This window comes from Lepus europaeus, chromosome 2, assembly GCF_033115175.1.
Source record: "Lepus europaeus isolate LE1 chromosome 2, mLepTim1.pri, whole genome shotgun sequence".
NCBI lineage: Eukaryota > Metazoa > Chordata > Mammalia > Lagomorpha > Leporidae > Lepus > Lepus europaeus.
The window spans coordinates 173,225,352-173,242,754 of NC_084828.1; the positions used below are offsets into that span (position 1 = coordinate 173,225,352).

The 17,403-nt window shown below is 44.1% G+C and overlaps 1 protein-coding gene across 1 annotated transcript in view; it reads right to left on the reverse strand.

Annotated features, from left to right (window-relative positions):
• TRANK1 (tetratricopeptide repeat and ankyrin repeat containing 1) overlaps positions 1-15,370 on the reverse strand; it is a 108,409-nt gene extending 93,039 nt beyond the window's left edge. The window contains 2 exon segments of the mRNA XM_062179716.1: positions 9,201-9,327; positions 15,243-15,370. Coding sequence (XP_062035700.1) covers positions 9,201-9,327; positions 15,243-15,370 — 255 coding nt within the window.
• Between the last annotated feature and the right edge of the window lie 2,033 nt (positions 15,371-17,403).

The following is a 17,403-nucleotide window of genomic DNA, read 5'->3' on the forward strand; positions in this document are numbered from 1 at the left end:
GCTCTCTGCTGTGGCCAGGGAGTGCAGTGGAGGATGGCCCAGGTCCTTGGGCCCTGCACCTGCATGGGAGACCAGGAGAAGCACCTGGCTCCTGGCTTCAGATCAGCGCGGTATGCCGGCCGCAGCGGCCATTGGAGGGTGAACCAACGGTAAAGGAAGACCTTTCTCTCTGTCTCTCTCTCTCTCTCTGTCCACTCTGCCTGTAAAAAAAAAAAAAGAAAGAAAGAAAAAGAAAAGAAAAATGTCTGTTTAAATCTTTGCCAACTTCTTAACTGGGTTGTTTTGTTGATGTGGAGTTTCTTGATTGCTTTATAGATTCTGGTTATTAATACTTTATCAGTTCAATAGTTTGCAAATAATTTCTCCCATTCTGTTGGTTGCCTCTTCACTTTTCTTGAGTGTTTTTGCAGTACAGAAACTTCTCAATTTGATGTAATCCCATTTGTTTTTTTTTTTTTTTTTTGACAGGCAGAGTGGACAGTGAGAGAGAGAGAGACAGAGAGAAAGGTCTTCCTTTTGCCGTTGGTTCACCCTCCAATGGCCGCCGGGGTAGCGCGCTGCGGCCGGCGCACCGCGCTGTTCCGATGGCAGGAGCCAGGTGCTTCTCCTGGTCTCCCATGGGGTGCAGAGCCCAAACACTTGGGCCATCCTCCACTGCCTTCCCGGGCCACAGCAGAGAGCTGGCCTGGAAGAGGGGCAACCGGGACAGGATCGGTGCCCCGACCGGGACTAGAACCCGGTGTGCCGGCGCCGCAAGGTGGAGGATTAGCCTGTTGAGCCACGGCGCCGGCCGATGTAATCCCATTTGTTAATTTTAGCTTTGACTGTGCCTCTGGAATCTTTTCCAAGAACTCTCTGCCTATGCCGATTCTTGAAGGGTTTCCCCAATGTTCTCTAATAATTTGATGGTGTCGGGTCACAGATTTAGATCATTAATCCATGTTGAGTGGATTTTTGTGTAAGATGTAAGATAGGGGTCTTGCTTCATACTTCTGCATGTGGAAATAAAGTTTTCCTAGCAACATCTGTTGATGAGACTCCTTGATCCAGGGACTGGTTTTAGCTGTTTGGTCAAATATAAGTTGGATATAGATGTTTGGATTGATTTCTGGTGTTTCTATTCTGTTTCACTGGTCTATCAATCTATATGAGTAGCAGTACCATGCTGTTTTGATTACAACTGCCTTGTAATACGTCTTGAAATGTGGTATTTTGATGCCTCCAGCTTTGTTCTTGTTGTATAAGATTGCTTTAGCTATTCTGCCTCCATATGAATTTCAGCATCATTTTTCCTAGATCTGAGAAGAATGTCTTTGATATTTTGATTGGTATTGCATTGAATCTGTAAATTGCTTTCAGAATAATGGACATTTTGATGATACTGATTCTTCCAATCCATGAACATGGAAGATTTTTCCATTTTTTGTATCTTCTATTTCTTTTTGTAATGTCTTGTAATTCTCATCATAAGAATCGTTGACATCCTTGGTTGAATTTATTCCAAGGCATTTGATGTTTTTGTAGCTATTGTGAATGGGACTGATCTTAGAAGCTCAATCTCAGCCTTGGCATTGTTGGTATATAAAAGGCTGTTGATTTTTGTATACTAAATTATATCCTGCTACTTCACTAAACTCATATTATATGAGTTCCAATAGTCTTGGTGGAGTCTTCTGGATCCCCTAGATATAGAATCATATCATCTGCAACTAGGGATAGTCTGACTTCTTCCTTCCCAATTTGTATCCCTTTGATTTCTTTCTCTTGTCTAATGGCTCTGGCTAAAACTTCCAGGACTACACTGAATAGCAATGGTGAGAATGGGCATCCTTGTCTCGTACTGGATCTCAGTGGGATTGCTTCCAACTTTTGCCCATTCAGTAGGATGTTGGCCATGGGTTTGTCATAGATTGCCTTGATTGTGTTGAGGAATATTCCTTCTGAACCCAATTTGCTTAGAGTTTTCATCATGAAAGAGTGTTGTATTTTATCAAATGCTTTCTCTGTATCTATTGATATAACCATGTGGTTTTTGTTCTGCAGTTTGTTAATGTGACATATCATATTGATTGATTTGCGAATGCTGAACCATCCCTGCATACCAGGGATAAATCCCACTTGGTCTGGGTGGATGATCATTCTGATGTGTTGTTGGATTTGATTTGCTAAAATGTTGTAAAGGATTTTTGCATCTATGTTCATCAGGGAAATTGGCCTGTAATTCTCTTCTTCTGTTGCATTTTTTCAGATTTAGGAATTAAGTTGATGCTGGCTTCATAGGAAGAATTGGGGAGGTTTCCCTCTCTTTCAATATTTTTCAATAAATTGAGAAGAACTGGAGGCTAGCGCTGTGGCTCAATAGGCTAATCCTCCGCCTTGTGGTGCCGGCACACCGGGTTCTAGTCCCGGTTGGATTCTGTACCACTTACCCCTCTTCCAGGCCGGCTCTCTGCTATGGCCCGGGAAGGCAGTGGAGGATGGCCCAGGTCCTTGGGCCCTGCACCCGCATGGGAGACCAGGAGAAGCACCTGGCTCCTGGCTTCGGATCAGCGCAATGCGCCGGCCGCAGCGGCCATTGAAGGGTGAACCAAGAGCAAAAAGGAAGACCTTTCTCTCTCTCTCTCTCTCTCTATCCACTCTGTCAAAAAAAAAAGAGAGAGAGAAGAACTGGAGTTAGTTCTTCTTTAAATGTCTGGTAGAATTTAGCAGTGAAGCCATCCAGTTCTGGGATTTTCTTTGTGGGGAAGGCCTTTATTACCGATTCATTTCCATCTTGGTTATGTGTCTGTTTAAGTTTTCTATGCCTTCATGGGTCAACTTAGGTAGGTTGTATGTGTCCAGGAATCTATCCATTTCTTCTAGGTTTCCCAATTTCTTGGCATACAGCTCTTTTAGTAATTTCTGATGATTTTTAAAATTTCTGTGGTGTCTGTTGTTACATATCCTTTTTCATCTCTAATTTTATTAATTTGGGTCTTATCTTTTTTTGGTTAGTTGGGCCAATGCAATGGTGTGTCAATTTTGATTTTTTTTTTTTCAAAAAAATAAACTGCTGCTCTCTTGTATTATTTTGATTCAATTTTGTTGATTCATTCTCTAATTTTAATGATTTCTTTTATCCTACTAGTTTTGGGTTTGGTTTTCTGTTGTTTTTCTAGATCCTTGAGATGCATTGATAGCTCATTTATTTGGCACCTTTACTGCTATAAACTTTCCTCTTACCACTGCTTTTGTTGTATCCCATTAGTTTTGTTATGTTGTGCTGTCATATTCATTTGTTTCTAGAGTTTGTTTTTATTTCTCTTTTGATTTCTTCTATGACCCACTTTCATTCAGAAGCATGTTGTTCAGTCTCCACGTGCTTGCATATGTTCTAGGGATTCCTGAGTTGCTGATTTCCAGCTCATTCCATTGTGGTCTAAAAAGGTCCAGGGTATGATTTCAATTTTTTTGAATTTGCTGAAACTTGCCTTATGGCCTAGTATGTGGTCAATCCTAGAGAAGATTCCATGCACTGGTGAGAAGAATGTGTATTCTGCAACTGTAGGATGAAAAATTCTGTGGATATCTGTGAGGTCCATTTGGTCTACAGTGTCGATTAAAGCTGCTGTTTCCTTGCTGATTTTCTGTCTGGTTGATTTGACCATTGCTGAAAGTGGAGTACTGAAGTCCCCCAATACTACTATATTGGAGTCTAAATCTCCCTTTAAATCCCTTAACATTTTTTTTAAATAGCCAGGTTACCTGTAATTAGGTGCATCTACATTTATAATAGTTACATCTTCCTGTTAAATTGATCTCTTAATCATTATATAGTGTCCTTCTTTGTCTCTTTTAACAGTTTGTGTGTTAAAGTCTATTTTGTCCGATATTAGGATGGCTACGCCAGCTCTTTCTTGGTTTCTGTTGACATGTAATAACTTTTTCCATCCTTTCAATTTCAGTCTGCATGCATCTTTGTTAATGAGATGTGTTTCCAGGGTGGTGTGCCAGCCGCAGCATGCTGGCCGCAGCAGCCATCGGAGGGTGAACCAACGGTAAAGGAAGACCTTTCTCTGTCTCTCTCTCTCTCACTGTCCACTCTGCCTGTCAAAAAAAAAAAATGAGATGTGTTTCTTGTAGGAAGCAAATAGATGGGTTTTGTGTTTTAATCTATTCAGCCAGTCTGTATTTTTTAACTGGAGAGTTAAGGCCATTTACATTCAAGATGACTACTGATAATTAACGACTTTGCCCTGCCATTTTCCCATAAATATTCCTACTTTTTACTTTGGAATTGCTTTATACTTTTACTGGGAGATTTCCTTCCTTTACCTTCTTCCGTGATGATGACCATGTTTCTGTGTTTCCATGTGCAGCACAACCTTAAGCATCTTCTGCAGGGCTGGATGGGTGGTGACAAATTCTTTCAGTTTCTGTTTGTCATGCAAGGTCTTTATTTCACCTTCATTCATAAATGAGAACTTTGCAGGGTATAGTATTCTGGGTTGACAGTTTTTTTTTTTCTTAAGACTTGGAATATATCTTGCAATTCCCTCCTAGCCTGTGTTTTCTGATGAGAAGTGTGCTGTGAGTCTAATTGGAGATCCTGTGAAAGTAATCTGGCATTGCTCTGTGCACATTTTAAAATCTTTCCTTTATGTTTTACTGTGGAAAGTTTGACTACAATGTGTCACGGTGAAGATCTTTTCTGATCATCTATTAGGAGTTCTATGTGCCTTCTGTACTTGATGTCCCATTCTTTCTACAGATTAGGGAAGTTTTCTGTGATTATTTCACTAAAAAGTCCTTCTAGTCCTTTCTCTATTTTCATGCCTTCAGGAACTCCTAGAACCCATATGTTGGGTTGTTTGATAGTATCCTCTAGATTCCCAACAGTGTTTTTTAGTTTTCTGATTTCCTCTTCCTGTTTTTGGTTTGACTGTATAAATTTCCTGTGCCTTGTCTTCTAAGTCCGATATTCTATCTTCTGCTTCACTGATTCTGTTCTTAAGGTTTTCACTGCATTTTTTATTTGTCCTATTAAATTCTTCATTTCATTTTGCTTCCTCTTTAAGATCTCAATTTCATGGGAGAAATTTTCTTCCATGTCCTGCACAGATTTCAGTAGTCCATGCATTTGCTTCCAATTACTTCTATGTAATCTTATGATCATTTTTTTGAATTCCATTTCTTGGATTTCTTCCATCTCATCATTTTCACAATCTGGTATTGGCATCATGTTGTCATTCTTATTCTTATTTCTTGAATTGGCGCATTTGTTGTTCGGCATCTGTGGAGATATTCGTTGGTTTCTTTGTTTTTTTGCTGTGATGGCTTTTATCTTTATACTATTCCTCTGTAGGTAAGTGGAGTGTCTGCTTTCAGTGAATATCTAGAAGCTTGTAGTGGGTGTGGCCAGGGAGCTCTGTTCAGTTCTCCAGGGTTAAGGGCGTGTCTAAGGTGACATACATTTGGCATGGTAAAGCTCTTTTTTTTTTTTTGTAATCAGAAGGGAAGTTTATTCTGCTCAGCTGAGCTCTTCTCCTCAAAGGAGACCAGTGCCTGAGCGCCAGCCCCAGTGGGTATAATATTTATCTGTTCTGTCCCCAGGACCACACAAAGGATCTATGCAGTCTTCAGGTAAGTTCAGATTCCCCAGCAATGTCCCTCATCAGGTAACCAGGAAGCCCTGAGCATGTGAAGTCTCCTACAGTGACTGTCCAAAGTCCCAGCCACACCATGAGGTCTCCTACACAGTCTGATTTTTTTTCCCCACAGTTCCAGAACAGAAGCCTCCCACAGTCACCAGCTCCCAGTCCCCTGTTAGTTCTCCCCATCAGAGTCAGGAGTCTCCACTCAGCTGGTTGCTGGGCATGGACACAAGCTGGCACAGCTGTTACATATGTTCAAAATGGCATCTGCTCTATTGGCTTGTTATGGGACACCCTGTTGTAAAGTGATCGGGGAGAGAGAAATGTGTCCCCCCTTTGTTCCTCCTCTAGTTTGGCAAGTACACTATCCTCCACAGGATTCCAAGCCAAGTTCCCTTTAGGCTCTTCCTGCAGCTTTAGTACCAGTGGCTTGGGCTGCTATGGTCTGGTCTCACTTCACTTTCCAACACTGGTGCACAGGCTCTTGGCTGCTTGGTTCTGAGCTGTGGGCATCCACGCCCTCCACGTAGGTCTACCACATTCCTCTAATTTGCGTAGTTTCCCCTGCCATTTTCTCCCTAACTTTTCCCTGAGACTGTACTCTCTCCACTTGTTTTAAACTATCATCTCCTGGATTAAAGCAGTAAGCTCCCTCCCTACTCTGCCATCCTGGAACTCCCTACCAGGTGATGTTTTGATACATGTATACACTGTGTAATGTCCAGTAACATTAAACATATCTATATCCTCAAATATGTAATAATTCTTCAAGTTTTTTAGATATCTATTTGTTGATTTAACCTTCAATGGAAAGTCTGAGGACCTCAAGTAACAATCAAAAAAAGAGGGAAAGAATGTTTGTGTTTTGTTTTATTTCCAACCAGGAAAGCTGGTACAAAATATTGCATTTCTTTGACTTCCACAGACTGAATTTTAATTTTTTATTTTGGAGGGAGATCAGAATATACCACTCTAAAATATGGCACTTTGGTATGAATATTATTTTGTGCTGAAATCACTTGAGATTCAACAAACATGAAAAGAAGCCTTCCCAGTGCATCCCTTAACTGACTAAAAGCACAAACTCCTAAGAAACAAGGCCTGCCATAAACCCCCTTCTCCAGGGGAATCCTGTGGACACGAAGTCATGAGGAAGGTGGACCTGCCCAAACCTTGCTTATTTAGCCTTTAACCCTCCTTTAATTTCCCCCATATATTTACCTTCTCACAATTCTGATGCCCCTGGAAACGTAAAAACCTTTTTCCTTTGTCTTTTTGGGTCTCCACAATGCATTGCTTTTTGTTAAACATAGTACATAAGCTCTCAGCACATCAAACTTTCCAGGAAAGTTTGTTAATACCAAATAAAATCTGTATGCTTTTCTCCTGTTAGTCTCTCATCACAGGGTCCCAGACACATCAAAAAATGGTACACACAAAAAATCCTAGCTTACAGAGGACAATGGAAAGAGTAGAGCAGAGAAGAAAAGAAATACCGTAAAATTAAGAATGGGGAACTGAGGATCGGCATGGTGGCACAGCTGGTTAGGCCATTGCCTGCTATACCAGCAACCCCTATGAGAACCAGTTCAAGTCCCAGCTGCTCTACTTCTGATCCATCTCCATGTCAATGTGCCTAGGAAGGCAGTGAAGGATGGCCCAAACATTTGGGCCCCTGACACCCATGTGGGAGACCTACATGGAGTTCCAGGCTCCATGCTTCAGCCTGGCCTAGCACAAGCAGTTGCAGCCATTTGGGGAGTAAACAATCGATAGAAGATCTTTGTCTCTCTCTCTCTTCTTTCTGTGACTCTGCCTTTCAAATAAATAAATAATTTTTTTTTTTAAAAAGAGAGGGAGGGGTATGAGGAAGTGGCTCTGACTGCTGTGCTGTCAGGAGGTACTGCAGGTATGGTCACAGGAGAAAGAATCCTGGAGCATTATTCAGGACCTTCCTCAGCCTCTTGTGTCACAGCCACAGCCTCCGACCTGAGGAATGTGAGCCAAACCCAACTACTCCTCATCCTTGCCCAGTCAGATGACAGGAATATTTTAAGTGCCTTTGGGAAGAATTTCTTTAAAATGCACCCTTATTTTTAAAAGCAGTCAACAACTTCTGCAGTATCCATACTCCAATAGGAGAGGTTTAAGAGTCAATACCTGGCGCAGCTCAACAGGCTAATCCTCCGCCTGCAGCACCGGCACACCGGGTTCTAGTCCTGGTCAGGGCACCGGATTCTGTCCCGGTTGCCCCTCTTCCAGGCCAGCTCTCTGCTGTGGCCCGGGAGTGCAGAGGAGGATGGCCCAAGTGCTTGGGCCCTGCACCCCATGGGAGACCAGGAGAAGCACCTGGCTCCTGGCTTCGGATCAGTGTGGTGCGCCGGCCGCAGCGCACCGGCCGCAGCGGCCATTGGAGGGTGAACCAATTGTAAAGGAAGACCTTTCTCCCTGTCTCTCTCTCTCACTGTTCACTCTGCCTGTCAAAAAAAAAGAGAGTCAATACCTACTTGTAATATAGAATATCCAAATCCTTCCTGGGGTTGGAATAATCAATAGGTCCAACCTCCCACACCTCCCATTGTGTTCTGTTTCTAGTAGTCACATATGAAATGCAGACAACTGAGGATATAATAAAAACTCTATGTATTGTGTACCAACAGCTTTACTTAATGTCTCCCTAATGCTCAAACAACTCCAGGGCATTATCTCATTTGACTATGGAGAAAATTAAGGCTTAGTCAAAGAAATGTAAACCAGTCAAGTTGTCAAAATAACACAACAGCATAAGACAGAAAACCCTGCGCCTTTTGTACTTCATCATGGAACCTCTCTATAAATTGTCTATGCAACTAATATAAGACACAATAATATATTGCTAAGAGGGCTGAAGAATTGCTCTTTAAGACCTCTGACTTGGACAAACATGCTATTTCTCTCCCAAGCTTGAATGTGAAATCCTCAAGGGCTGGGATGGTGTCTTCCACTCCTTTGTCTGCCTGGAGGCACCAACAATGGTGAAGGTACCCTGAAGAACGGCCACTGAGGGCATTTCAGCTGAAAAAAAACCACCAGATATTTGTGAACAACCTTTGTTAACCATCCTAAAGGCTCTTTTTGGCTTCTCAATCTTCCTTGATCCCTCCATAGGCGCTGATTTCTACTGTAAGAGATACTTTCTGAAAAATTATCAACCTGTCATCCACCCAGCTTGATCTGAAAAAAAATCTGCTAAACTGGGGCTTACAACAGCAAAGACCATGAACAGATGATGGGTCTTGGTGTACCTAAATCAGAATAAAATGAGTTCTTCCAAACTCTCCACTGCTATCCACCTGTCACAAGACCAAGCTCTGCTCTCCCTGACAAGTGCACTTCAATGCTTGGCCATCACTGCTTTTACTTTTCCCAAATAACGCTCACATGCTCTGTGGCCATCAATCTGAAGTGCAAAGATAGCCGAAGGAGAAGCACTCCAAGCATGTTAGTTTTAAAAAGAAAGGAGAGGCAAGAGGCAGGTTAAGAAGGAGCCAGCAGCCATCACTGCAAGCTGCCATCATGGTCCCATACCTTCACATAGGTTGGATCCCACTGGAGACACTCTTTGGCAGCAAGAAATGCGTCATTCCATTTCCCATGGCTGTAAAATGCATTGGATTTGTTGCACAGCAGCACAGCCAACTCCTTTGGGGGAACGCTGTGAGAAAGAACAAACCAGTAGTATGTAAAGAAATCAGTTTATGAAGACAGAGAACAATCCTTGAAGGCCACCATTCTGGTGCTGGCTGTTGCCATCACAAACAGGCTTTCAGCAGGAAACATCTCACTTACCTCTATGAGCATTCTGGCCCCTCACAGCCCTGAGAAGATCTGGAGCACCTGCAAACTCTAATCTGTCCTTCTGTACTCTCAAATTCTCTGTTCCCATCTTTCAATGACAAATGTTCTGAACATTGTGGTTCCATCTTCCACTGTTCTCCAAAACTTTTTATTTTTTTAGAGGCCACTGGAGAAGATGTTGCAAAAATGGTGACTTGTCTCTGAAGACAGGAGTTTCCAACAAACCTTTGAGAGTGTGGGTGTGGGGTGAACCATTCAGCATGCATCCTGTTGTCGTGTGGGTGCACAGCACATTACGGGATAGGCCTTTCAGAACATGCAATCCCACCACCTTCATGGTGAGCTCTCAGAACAATGGCTGTGGCTAAGAGATCTGTATGAGGCCTGAGAACACTTCCTATAGGCAGCTTATTCCAGGATCCTGATACTCAAGTGTGCATCCAGTGGGGGAGTCAAGGACTCTGAATATACAAGGCCTTGGCCTGACAGATTCCTGCTGGGGGGGGGGGGGTTGGTGAGGGTACAGCCACAGGATGACCAGAGAGGGACCCTCTAAAACATGGCAAGGCAAGGGCCTCGTCTTCAAGGATCCAGGGGTAATAAAGAAGCAAGGTTAGTGCTGACACCACGTTGGAAGAAGAAAGCTGCAAAATGTACCACAATATGCCAAGAGAAGCCCGGAAGTACTGGAATGTATGTAAGACACACAAGGGAGAAATGAAAGGCTTATGGCTCCTCTTTATTTAATATATAATTTTAAATTTTATTTACCCATTTGAGAGGCAGAGGGACAGAGAGAAGAGACAGACAGAGCTCCTATCCACTGTTTATTCCCCAAATGTCTGCAATGGCTGGGGCTCAGCCAGGCTGAAGCTGGAAGCTGGAAACTCTGAATTAGAATTTGCCATGTGGGTGAGCCACCACCACTGCCTCACAGAGTGTGCATTGGCAAGGAGCTGGAATCAGGAATGGAGCCAGTACTCAAACACAGACACTCAGACATGGGATACAGGCATCCAACTGGGGGTCTTAAGCACTAAGCCAAAAGCCTGCCCTATTTAAAATTTTAATTGTGCAAAGAATACAAATCACTGTAAAAAAGTAAAGTAATGCAAATAAGCACAAAAATCCGATAAAGTGAAGTCATCTCTATTACTGTCCCCACCATTACTGTTCTGTGTGCCCAGCTTCTTCCATGGCTCATCATTCCCTCTAGTGGAGGTATGAACACACAAGATACAGTGAGGCAGGCTGCAGGTAATTAGCAAGGGATCCATGATAGCCATGACCTCAAGTGTAGTAGATGCTATTGTGTACAGCCCAGACACCCTACCTGGGACAGACACTCCCAGCTGCAGTGACTGCTGGCTGCAACTAGCAGCTCTCAGCACCAAGTTCTGCAGAGATTTTCTTCCTCAACCTAATAACAGTGCTCCCAAGGAAGCTGCACCCGTGCTACGGACTGAGTAGTGCCTCTAAAACTCATATTAAAGCCCTACTTCCCAATGTGACAATATTTGGAGACAGGGTTTTTGGGCAGTGATTATGTTGCATGAGGGAAAGAGTATGGTGTTATGGTTTAAACAGGATTCGGCTCCCCAAACTCATGAAGATATTTAAACCCCTAAGTCTTATGATAATGGTTAATAGTTGAGGATTAAGAGTGGAGACTTGACGTAATTTTCATGTTTCAGAAGTGTCTTTAGATCTTTTGGGGTCAGACTTTGAAAGGTAGTACTTGCAAGAGAGCTCTTACCATCCAAGAATGTGTCCTATGTCTCTGCTTCCTAGCTCACCATGTGACTATTTCTTTGCCATCTTCTGGCCTCACCAGACACCTGAACTGATGGGGCTGCTCAGTCTTGGACTATGGACCTCCAACTGTAAGCCAAAATAAACCTCTTCCCTTCTAAGTTTCTCCTCGCAAGTATTTTAGCTAAAGTGACAAAAAGCTGACTAATACAGGTGGGGCTCTCATGAAGAGACAGCAGAGGCATAAGAGAGCTTGATTCTCACTCTCATCCTTTCTTTCCCATGCCAGGACAGTGAGAAGGCAGCCATTTCCAAGCCAGGGAGAATGCCCTCACAGGAAAATCAAATCATTTAGCACCTTGATCTTAGATTTCCCAGTCTCCAGAAAAGTCAAGAACAAACTCTCGGTTTTTAAACCACTTAGTCAAAAGCATATTAGGCCGGCGCCACAGCTCAATAGGCTAATCCTCCGCCTAGCGGTGCCGGCACACCGGGTTCTAGTCCCGGTCGGGGCGCCGGATTCTGTCTCAGTTGCCCCTCTTCCAGGCCAGCTCTCTGCTGTGGCCCGGGAGTGCAGTGGAGGATGGCCCAAGTACTTGGGCCCTGCACCCCATGGGAGACCAGGAGAAGCACCTGGCTCCTGCCATTGGATCAGCGCGGTGCGCCGGCCTCAGCGCGCCAGCCGCGGCAGCCATTAGAGGGTGAACCAACGGCAAAGGAAGACCTTTCTCTCTGTATCTCTCTCTCACTGTCCACTCTGCCTGTCAGAAAAAAAAAAAAAGCATATTAATACAGCCTCACTCACTCTAGGGGCCTGTAAGCAATGATTAGCTGACAGGGGCATCAAAAGTTAGCTCTCTTGCCTCAAAGCGGAACCAGCTCTGTGGTATAATTCATGCTCCAGACTTCCCTGTGGGATTAGGCAGAATCTGGCTCTATTTTAGATAACACCTCTACTTGGAGTCTTCCCTCCCTCATTGTGCTTTTCTTGGTCCCTCCCCAAGAGTACTTATTCTCTTAACTAAATCACATGCCCCTGAATCCTTATGTTTGCTGGAAGTGGCATAAAAATAAGCACAGGTGATGGACAAGGATAATAGTGACGGCAGGGTCCCACAGAAGGCAACATGTGAGGGTCCAGACAGAAGTCCCATAGTGGTCATGACAAGTAGTTTCAGCAGACAGTGTAGGGTCAGTCAACTTTACAACACTGTTTCTTTAAGGAAATGAATGTTTTGTCCTGATAAAGAGCTCTGGTCCAGCTCTGACACAATTCTTATCCATCCCAAGACAAGGTAGAACAACAGAAACTACAGGTACAAGCCAACTACAATCAACTCAAGTTTGCCCAGAGTATAGACATCAATATGACAGTAGGTAGGAGGTGCAAGCAATGTTTCAGTGACTTAATTCAGGGCCATGTCTCAATACAAGTGTAAGCTGTGAGCCTACCACAGATGCCAACCTCTGTTCCTTGTACAACAATTGTTCCCAAAGGATTGACTGGGAACCACCAGCGGTCCTCAAGACCATTTCAGGTGGTTCACAAGGCCAACCTATTTTCCTGAATAATGACCACCAAATAATGTTACCTTTTATGACAAAAGGGATTCTGCGATGTAATTAATTTAAAGATTTTGAAAAGGGGAGGTTATGATACAATCACAGAAGTCCTTAGGGGAGAAAGACATCACTACAGCAGGGGAGGTGAGAATGGAGAAAAGAATGGAAAGACACATTTTGAAGATGGAGGACAAGGCCAAAAGCTCAGGATACAGGCAAAGATGAAAAAAGCCTAGGAAACACACTCTCCCCTCAAGGTCTCCACAAAGAACCCGCCCCACTAACACCCTGATGTCAGCCCCAGAAGACTTACTGTAGAGTTCTGATCTCTAGAGCTGTAACAGAATAACTCTCTATTGTTTTAAGCCACTGAAGTTGGAGTAATTTGTCACAGCAGCAACAGAAAACACAACACTAAAGCATGATGTACCTATTTCCCTACTCCTGCTTGCACAGGCATACAGGGAAGTGCATACATTGCAGAAGCTATATGATATATATCCCAAAAGGCTAAATTCAGCAACAGACAAAAGAAGCAAGCTGTCTTATATTAAGACAGACATTAGGAGATTTGCAAAAATATGCCATTCTTCTCACTAAACTTTCTGAAAGTACAGTTTTCATAAAAATAAAATAGGCTATTAATCTTTTTAATAAATCAGTAATTACATATTTTAATTTCTAATCTGCACTTATATCCATGACCTTATATACTTATATCCATTATCTACATCGACAAAACTCCTTGGGATCCTCGTGACACTACAATGATTAAGAACAGGTCTCCTGGCCGGCGCCACGGCTCAATAGGCTAATCCTCTGCCTGCGGTGCTGGCACACCGGGTTCTAGTCCTGGTCGGGGCACCGGATTCTATCCTGGTTGCTCCTCTTCCAGGCCAGCTCTCTGCTGTGGCCCGGGAGTGCAGTGGAGGATGGCCCAAGTCCTTGGGCTCTGCACCCGCATGGGAGACCAGGAGAAGCACCTGGCTCCTGGCTTCGGATCAGCGCAATGCACTGGCCGTGGCGGCCATTAGAGGGTGAACCAACAGCAAAAGGAAGACCTTTCTCTCTGTCTCTCTCTCTCTCACTGTCCACTCTGCCTGTCAAAAAAAAAAAAAAAAAGAACAGGTCTCCTGGGGCCAGTGCTGTGTTACAGCAGATGAAGCTGGCACCTGCAGTGCCGGAATCCCACGTGGGTGCCGGTTCAAGTCCCAGCTGCTCCACTTCTGATCCAGCTCTCTGCTATGACCTGGGAAATAAGTACAAGATGGCCCAAGTCCTTGGGCCCCTGCATCCGCATGAGAGACCAAAAGAGGCTCCTGGCTTCAGATTGGCACAGCTCCAGCCGTTGTGGCCAACTGGGAGTGAACCAGCGGATGGAAGACCTCTGTAACTCTGACTTTCAAGTCAAAAAATAAATCTTAAAAAAAAAAAAAAAACAGGTCTCCTAAAAGTGGGACAGGCAGGCAAGGGACAAGGAACTTCAGTGCTGGTGGCATGCCCCCATGGCCAGGGGAAACTGGCATGGGTAATCAAGATGACATGGGGGCAAGTATTTGGTCTCACAGTTAATACTCACAGGTCCTACATGCTGTGCTTGGGTTCATGTCCCAGCCCTGCTCCTGACTCCAGCTTCCTGCTGGTGCAGACTCTGGGAGGCAGTGGCCTGGGTTAAAGGGGTTGTATCTGGATTGAGTTCTCAGCTCTAGCTGGGCCCCCAGCAACTGAAAGCATTTGGGAAATGAAGCAGTGAAAGTGAGCTACCTCTGTCTCTTTCTCTCAAATAAATAAATTTTTAAAAGACTTATTTATTTATTTGAAAGTCAGAACTACACAGAGAGAGAAGAGGCGCAGAGAGAGAGAGGTCTTCCATCTGCTGGTTCACTCCCCATATGACTGCAATGGCCAGAGTTGTGCCTATCCAAAGCCAGGAGTCTGGAGCCAGGAGCTTCCTCCCAGTCTTCCTACATGGGTGCATGGGCCCAAGGACTTGGGCCATCTTCTACTGCTTTCTCAGGCCATAACAGAGAGCTGGATCAGAAGTCAAGCAGCCAGGACTCGAACCGGCACCCATATGGGATGCTGGCACTGCAGGCGGTGGCTTTACCTGCTCATCCACAGTGCCAGCCCCAAATAAACGAATTTTTAAAATAAAAGATGAATGAATGACAATAAGGAGGTTTGGGGCTTCAGCCATCCTAGATCTCTGATCCCTTAAGCAGACAGAGAAAACATTTTACTGTGTTTATCAACAGTTCCAGGTATTTCATTCTGCACTTCCCTTACTGCACTAACATTCTCCCTTCAGTTTTTCAGCTCACAATGTAGAAAGAGTAAATAGGAAGTGAGGGAGAAAGAAAACAGAGTAGGTGGTATGATAGCAAATGAAAGGAAAATGTAAGCAGCAGAGTCCCCATTTACTTTAAAAGAAAAACGCTTGGTAGAAAACCCAAACACCTACCCCACTGGTACAGCTACAAGAGAATCTGGCTTCATCATACTCTCTGATGGCCAGAGAAGTTCCCATTCTTGAGAACCTGGCTGCCAAATTCTTTCAGCAGCTCAGCATAAGCTGCAAGGTCCATCCTGCAAGGAGACGGGGGGGTGGGGGATGCTGGCTGCCAGGCTGACTGCAGGCCTGTGCAGGGCCCACTCACATTCACGCTGCATTGCTGTGAGCCTGGACAGGGAGTGTGTTGATTTGGGCCCTACCCACCTTCAGGGCGCACACCCCTGCAACACTTCTCACCAGCAGGGAATCAGACAGGTGTCTGAGAAGACCACTTCTTACTCTGTTCTTTTCTGACCTTCAGAAGTAGCCAGAACAATTCCACTTTAATGATCTGCTGGATCATTAATTGTCTAATGCATTAGACCACCTGGACTTGGCAGGAAGTGAGTGCAATCCCTGTAACTGACACTATTATTACTCTCGCACTTACTCACCACCACAGTGTAAGGAGGCACTGTCTCCACTGTTCAAAGTAAGAAACCGAGTCTCAAAGAGTTTAAAGTCACTTGCCCAAGGATCTGCTAATGGGATTTTCCAGTTCTGATGCCAAATCTCGCCAACAGCAAGCTTCTGTTCTTGGCCACTGTACCCTATCATCTAGTGATATAAGCCAAACTCAGGTGATGCTCCTTCCAGACTCTTTGACACTAGGATGCAGAGGGTGGTTCTGTACTTGATCTTAGCTAAAAGGCAGAGAACCGATGCAGGGGAGGTTCTGAAGAACACAGGGCCACAACTATTGCCCTCCTGCCCTACCCCCTCACCTCCATTCTTTTCTAATACAGAGAACAGGTTTCATAAATTTCATAGATACAATTCCAAGAATATGATACTTTCCTTCTTTCTTACCTCCCTCCCTTTTGCCTTCCTTTAATTTTTTTTGCAATAACATACTTTCAATTTACCTTGTTCCATTTTTTATTTTAATTTTAATTAACTTTTAACAGATTCAATATGATTTGTAGATACAAGTCTAAGAACATAATTGTATGCCCCTCCTCTCTCTCCTGCCTTCCTCCCTACTCTTTCCTTCTACTCCTTTATTTTTTTTGTTTAGTTTTTTGAGGTAAGACTGTACATTTACATTACTATAAAAAGGCTTAGTACTTCACCAAATAAGAAGTTTAACAAATAAAAAACAAAAAGACTCTAGTTCAGTGGCAAATAGACAACAGCTATAAATAATAATTGAATGTATAAATGGTGATTTAACCCATATACAGGTTTTCTAGTCAAATTGTCATCCATAATTTTTTTTTTGACAGCAGAGTTAGACAGTGAGAAAGAGACAGAGAAAAAGGTCTTCCTTTTGCCGTTGGTTCACCCTCCAACCGCCGCAGCCAGTGCACTGCGGCCGGCGCACCGCGCTGATCCGAAGGCAGGATCCAGGTGCTTTTTCCTGGTCTCCCATGGATGGAGTGCAGGGCCCAAGCACTTGGGCCATCCTCCACTGCACTCCCAGGCCACAGCAGAGAGCTGGCCTGGAAGAGGGGCAACTGGGACTAGAACCCGGTGTGCCGGTGCTGCAAGGCGGAGGATTAGCCTATTGAGCTGCAGCACCGGTTTGTCATCCATAATTTTTTCAATGAAATACAACCAAAGACAGTGTAACATCTAAATATTTCCTGTGTGGTTATAAGGCAATAATTAAGTTCATTTAGACCTTAAGCCATTCCCTCTCAACAGTTTATACACAGGAATAATTTTATACAGATTAAATAAGCCTTGAAGTATTGTCCCTGAGATTGCCACAACCTACTTACTTGCTGCATCTCCCCAGGGCACTTGCCTCCTTTAGACAATAACCTCTAATTTGTTCATTTCTATATGGCTAGCACATAAGGGGTGCTTAAATATCTGTCATGTGATGATTTGAATACCAGCCCAAGAGAGGACTCAAGTTACTGGTTTTCCCTAGTGTGGCCTTGGTGGTGAGAGAGGAGTGCCTGGTAGCTCTGAACACGTGCTGGCAGGGTGGGGAGCAGAGGGTGCTCAGAGGGTGTCTCAGTAAGTGTGATGAACGAGCGCAAAAGGGGAGAATGCCTGGGAGGGTCTCAGGTAGCAGCTGCCTACAGTGCGGGTCCTGCCGCAGTGGGTTAAGCAGCC